The 6073-nt window shown below is 32.8% G+C and overlaps 1 protein-coding gene across 1 annotated transcript; it reads right to left on the bottom strand.

The window, feature by feature from the left end:
- Nucleotides 1–724: 724 nt before the first annotated feature.
- On the bottom strand, nucleotides 725–3129 carry LOC114314583 (exocyst complex component EXO70H1). The gene has a single exon (XM_028261061.2). It carries the CDS (start codon nucleotides 2787–2789, stop codon nucleotides 888–890), a length of 1902 nt encoding a protein of 633 aa, XP_028116862.2. The 5' UTR covers nucleotides 2790–3129; the 3' UTR covers nucleotides 725–887.
- Nucleotides 3130–6073: the final 2944 nt, after the last annotated feature.

Below are 6073 nucleotides of genomic sequence, written 5' to 3'. Positions count from 1 at the left end.
CTTAGAGGGAAAGAAAAGAAAAACCAATATATAACACATTATAATACTAAAATACCTGTTAACACTAATCCTACATTGCATTAGTAAGAGAAAATCCAGCTTAATTTCGTACCCTTTGGAGCACATACATGGATCGAGAAACGGAGGAAATTTTTTATGATAGAGGAGAAGAAATACATCTTTTTTATATCCAAGGATGGCCACAAAAGAGTCCACCTTTAGATATTCATTTGTGAAGCATTGACTGGCCTGTAAATCAACCGGTCAAGCCCAAGCCCAAGCTTGTCCAATCTTCATGAGCAAGGATCCTCTAGAGTGATTTTTCCCTAAAGTTTCTTAAAGTGCTACAGTGTATGGTTGAGATTTACTGGCAAGTCACATCAATTTTTTTGATGTGACTTGCCAATAAATCTCAACCATACACTGTAACACTTTAGGAAATTTTAAAAAAATTTTACTCTAGAGGATCCTTGGTGAATCTTCATGGCCAATGCCCAAGCCACAGCTAAGGAAAGTCATTTTGCATCATGACATGTGTCTTAGACAAAATCATTCCCACATGGTTGGAGCCTCGTCAAACACCTTTCAATGCCCTCTTGTTTTCTCGACCTGGTTTAAATAGTTTTCTTTTCGAACAAATAGGCTTTCTTAATTATAAATTTATCAAATTCATGTCATTAAAATAAGCAAACCAACATTTAGAATTCAAAAACATCGACAAATATAAAATCCAAATGAAAATTAATATATTCATATTTTGAAGAATTCAAAGAATCATATAACCGTTAATACTCTTTGCATTGCTCTACATCGAAAAATGTGTCAATACTATATTTGTCCTCATTACAATTTTTGTTTATGCACAACCGGCAAATTGATGTGACCTCTCAACGAACTATCCGCTCATGCGAATGCGACGACAGTGAAGATGACGACGAATTCGACGTACTTCTTGAAGTTCCGGCTCCGTAGAACAAGTCCGACAAGTAATTCCCAATATCGTCGGGGGCATATCGGACAATTGACTCATCTCCCATTTGTCGCCGAAACATGGTCCGAAACTTCTGGTAGAATTCCCCGTACACCGGCACGAGCTTCCTTGCCAGCGAGATTCTGATCTCGTCTCGGAGTTTCGGGTCGGGTACGACCCAAGAGGTTTGTTTCCTGTACGTCTCTTCGAAGGCTGTGTTGAAATTCCTGAAGCGAAGTCTGGCTTCATCTGGTGAAATATTGGCCGTTGGATTTAACTCCGGCAACGATACGATCACTTTGTTCCAACCCATTCGCTCGTAATTCGCTGCGTACTGTTTCATCTTAGCTTCGTGCTTTAGTAACCAGTCGTCTCCTAAGAGGAGGTTCAGATTCGAAGTGCGGACCTTGGAAACGACGTAGTTTAGGTTGTTAGCCAAAAAGAGATAGGATAGAGAGACGTCTTTGTAAAGCTCGGCTTTGCTGTCGAGCTTGCAGAGGAGGACGAGGACGAGCCAGGCCAAGCGCACCGATATGGCCGTGGTGGGGCTGTTGTCGGAGGTTGGGCTCGAGAAGTAAGATTCGGGCAGCGGAGACTGGTTCGAGAGAGGCCAGTCGGCGACAATGTCAGTGAGTGCTCCGCTGTAATCGGAGAGGAAAACGACGTAGTTCATGACGTAGCGAGTCAGGGGGTGAACTCCGCCCCCTGAAACCGGCGCTTTCGCAATATCTTTCTGGATTGCGGTTTCGAAGTCTGAGAGCATGGTACGAGCTGCGTCGCCGAGCTTCACGAGAGACGTGATTGCCTGAGATCTGACGGTTGAAATCGATTCGAATGAGAAGATGGACTCGATCTCCGGCCAATACTCTGATATCGCGTCGTAGAGGTCAAGTATTCGAAACATTTTCTCTGGAGATAGTTTCTTGAACTTTGCAACGAGTTCTGGAAATCCAAACAGAGTCATAGCACCTTCTTTGGCGATTTCAGCGAAGCACGATTCGGAGATTCTCGAAGATGCAGAGAAGACGTGGTCGCAGAGGATTCTCTCCCCGTGGAAGACCGTCTTCACGGCGATCTTCATCGCGTGGAGCCAGCTTTTGATCTTGACCTCGATCACCTCCCAATCCATTTTCTGAAACTGTGAGGGATTCAGCTTCTCAACTCCGAGATAGTACAAGCTCTCGTCAACAATCGATTTCCGAATAATGTTGTAAATTCTCACGCACTCTTTGCCGTATCCTGACGAAATCATAGAGTCAGCAATCGTTTTCAGATCTGACATAGCAAGCTCAGAAACTCTCTCAACTTCCGAGAGTGAATCACGGGCTACCTGACTCTCAACCTCTGATCCATCTTCTTCGAAATCAGAAGTGCTCGATCTCTCCGAAACTCGCGATGACCTGCTCGAAACCGACTCGGCATCTAAATTGTTCCGATTCGTGGATAAAATCAGGTAAAACTCTTTCTCAAGCCTCTTCATGGCGATTTGCATCAAGTTTTGAGCACGGACGAGCTTCTCGGAGCTCGAACCCTCCGACATGAAGAATTGCATAGCGGCCTGCAAATCCTTGGCGGATCTGAGGAACAGCTTGGCTTCTTTTCTGTCACTGCCGGCGAAGAGAGAGTCGAGTTTGGAGCCCCCATCGATGTCCCATTTGGTGAAAATGTCATGCGCAGTCTCAAGGTTTTCGTCGATCATGTAAACCCGAAGAGGCGGAGAAGGGGCACTTCGGTGAGGGGAAGAGGGGTAAGAATAGTGGGATGGCGATGAAGGCCTTGATGAAGAGAAGAAGACAGTCCTCATTCCTTTTTTCGGCATATGCAAATGTGTGTATGTATGTGTATGTGAGTATGAGATTGAGTTAATTGCTGTTATGTTGGGAAGATTTAAGAGGCGTGAGAGTTTGAGTTTGATTGTGACGTTAGAGTTGATTTGTGTGTATGGAGAATAGTAGAGAGAGAAAATTGGTGATGGGAATGAGAGGAGTGTTGTGGTGGGTATGTATTTATGGAGGGTTGAGTGTAGGAGGGACGAGGTTCGCTGTTACGAAATAGTTGACCCAGCGTTACGCGGTGTCAATTAATAATAACTAGGCTTATTATTATTTCTGCTGTAATTTGGAGGATCTATTCAATGTGTTTGGTTTGAATTTTTTGGATTAAATTTTTTAAATATTGAATTTTTTTTTTCGTATTTTTTTATTTTTAGTGAATATTTTTAAAATTTTAAATATTTTTTTATTTTTTTAGATGCACCTTAGTTAGATGTATCTAAAAAGTAAAAAATTGTGAAAAAATATTTTAAAAAATGAAGAAATACATAAAAATATAAAATATGTACTGAATTCTTGTATTTTTTTATATTTTTGGTATTTAATTAATTTTTAAAAGATTTTTTTATAATTTTTTTACTATTTAAGTGTATTTATATTAGGGGTGTCTAAAAAGTAAAAAATTTACATAAAATATTTTAAAAAATTAATAAAAACAAAAAAATACAAAAAATAAGAAAATAGAATTTTCCGAAAATAATTTTTTATCAGTTTCTTGCAAGCTAAGAATGTGTTAATTGTTAGGCGGTAATTGTTTTTGATTGTTGGCACCCTGGATGCCACTTGCTGGGTCACATATTTTCTTGAGCTGTTTTCATTTTGAAAAATGATACTTTACGAACGGTTTCGTTTGGAATGTAGGTTCGCGTTTTAACTTTTTAGTGTTTTTTTTTTTTTTTTTTTTTTTTTTTGACTCTTTTAGTTTGGGTTAAAGAGTTTTGTTCGGAAATAATTTTTTAACTTTTTAAATTTTTTTTATAAGAAAATAGTGTAATGATTATAAATTGGATGTGATGTTTTATTTTTTGTAGCTAAAATAACTTATTTTATCTTTTGTGGCTAAAATAACAAAAAAAAAATCCCAAATCTATGTTCCCAAAGGGAGCCAAATTCATGTTTTAGATTTAACCCCGATTTGACATTTATGTTAAGGCTAAATAATTACAAAAGACAAAATTTATTATAAAAATCAATAAAACAAAATATTACTTTTTCATAATCATTACATTTTTTTTTATACAAAAGTCAAAAAAGTCGTAAAACAAAAACCAAAATAAGGTTAAAAAAGTCAGATTAAAAAAGTCTCAACACAAAAAAGTTGATTATATTAGCTAATACCACATGAACTCTTTTAGTAATGTGTAAATAAGATAATTGATTGATAATTAAAAAATATTTATATATTTTTTGAAATGATCTAAATAAGTATATTTTTTATTTTTTACGAAAAAAAATGTGTAAAAAAGTAAAGAGGTAATATGACTCAAAAAAGATAAAAAGATAAAAATTTTGTTATTTTAGAAGATACCAAATAGTCTCTTAGTTATTAAGCAATCTTTTTCTTGACATATCACTGAATTTATAAAGTAGGTCTAATTTTTTTGCCTGAATAACAATCAATGTGTTTGATTTCAATTTTCTGAAAATTTTGTCTTTTTTGTTTTTAGTGAATAATTTTAAAAATTTAAGCAATTTTATTTTTTTTAGATATACCTAAGTAAAAAATATTTAAAAATCAATAAATATACGAGAATGTAAAAAATATACTGAATTCTCATTTTTTTTTATTTATACTTTTGATATTTAATGAATTTTCTAAAGATTTTTTTCACAAATATTATACTTTTTAAGTATATTTATGTTACGTATATCTAAAATTTAAAAAATTACTTAGAATACTAAAAAAAATCAATGAAAACAAAAAAAATACACAAAAATAAAAAAATTTAATTTTCTGAAAAGTAAATTTTGAAAAATCAAACCAAACAAGCTGAATGCTCTTTCAAATTTTGTAGTGACAACTTTGAAAGTATTACTAATAAATGTATTTTTAAAAACAAAATAATTTTGTGCTTTTTTTTAGGCAAAGAATATGGTCCCAAGGATAAAAATTCATCACTAAAAAATATATATATATATATATATATATATATTTGTCAACTAAAATATTTTTCTAAAAAATAAAAAATATATATATATATATATATTTTTGTCAACTAAAATATCTCGCTTCTAAAATTTAATTGTTCCTAAATTTTTGTTTTTAAAATTTTAATTTGTTATAGTGTAGATAGTGTTTTTACACTACTCTTTTTTGACAATAGTACTCCATATTTTATAACTTGTATCAAAATTTACATATCACACTATTTAAATAGGCTCTAATAAAAAAAAAAATTAATGCGTAATTGTTAAAAAAAAGTTCTACGATTTTTTGTTCTTTAAATTTTTTTAAAAAATAAATAAAAATAAATTATTCTTTCTCCTTTTTGTTTACTTATCTTTCAATTCTTGATATATTTCGTTATTATTAAGGTTAATCATATTTGTACAATATAGTTGGACTATTATAATTTCTTTTATCTGTTTAATTCACTCCTCACATTTCAAATGTCATGTGATTAATTTGCTTATCTTGCAAGAAGTTTTTTAGCAAGACAAGTATATATAAATATCACATTTATTTTTCACGCGACATTTTATATAACATTAACCACATTATTTAATGAATATTACACAATACATTTGGTGAGTACATTTAAATTTTATAGTCAATTGTGATCTCCCCAATATTACATCATATTTTAAGAACATAAAGGGAAACGAAGATGAACTTTTACGAAAAGATTAGGCCTTGGTTTCAAGTAGAATATTACTTTCCTAAAAGAAAAGGTGTCACAGTTTTTAAATACTTTAGATAGATTAAATGAAATTAATATAAAGTTACGACTTGTAATTGTTGAATCTAGAATCTAGATAGAGCCAGGTGCAACTGTGTTTCTTTTTCTTTTCTTTTTTTTTAAGTTGTTGAATTCGTCATGTTTGCTGAATCAACTCTTCTTTGTTGTTGTAGGCGTGGTGATTAACAATGACCCAACATGAGCTAAACCGTTCGAACTTTTTAAAAAAGGAAAATAAAAAGTTCTACTTGCACGCTATCCTATCCATTGACTCTTTTTTAAGCCTACCATTATCTATTATACAATTATATATATATATATATATATATAAATAATAATGTTATCTATCATGAATTTTTGTTTTAAAATTT

The sequence above is a fragment of the Camellia sinensis genome, chromosome 14 (assembly GCF_055761805.1).
Source record: "Camellia sinensis isolate YWXY chromosome 14, ASM5576180v1, whole genome shotgun sequence".
Taxonomy (NCBI): Eukaryota; Viridiplantae; Streptophyta; class Magnoliopsida; order Ericales; family Theaceae; genus Camellia; species Camellia sinensis.
This window is presented reverse-complemented; position numbering and strand designations above follow the sequence as displayed.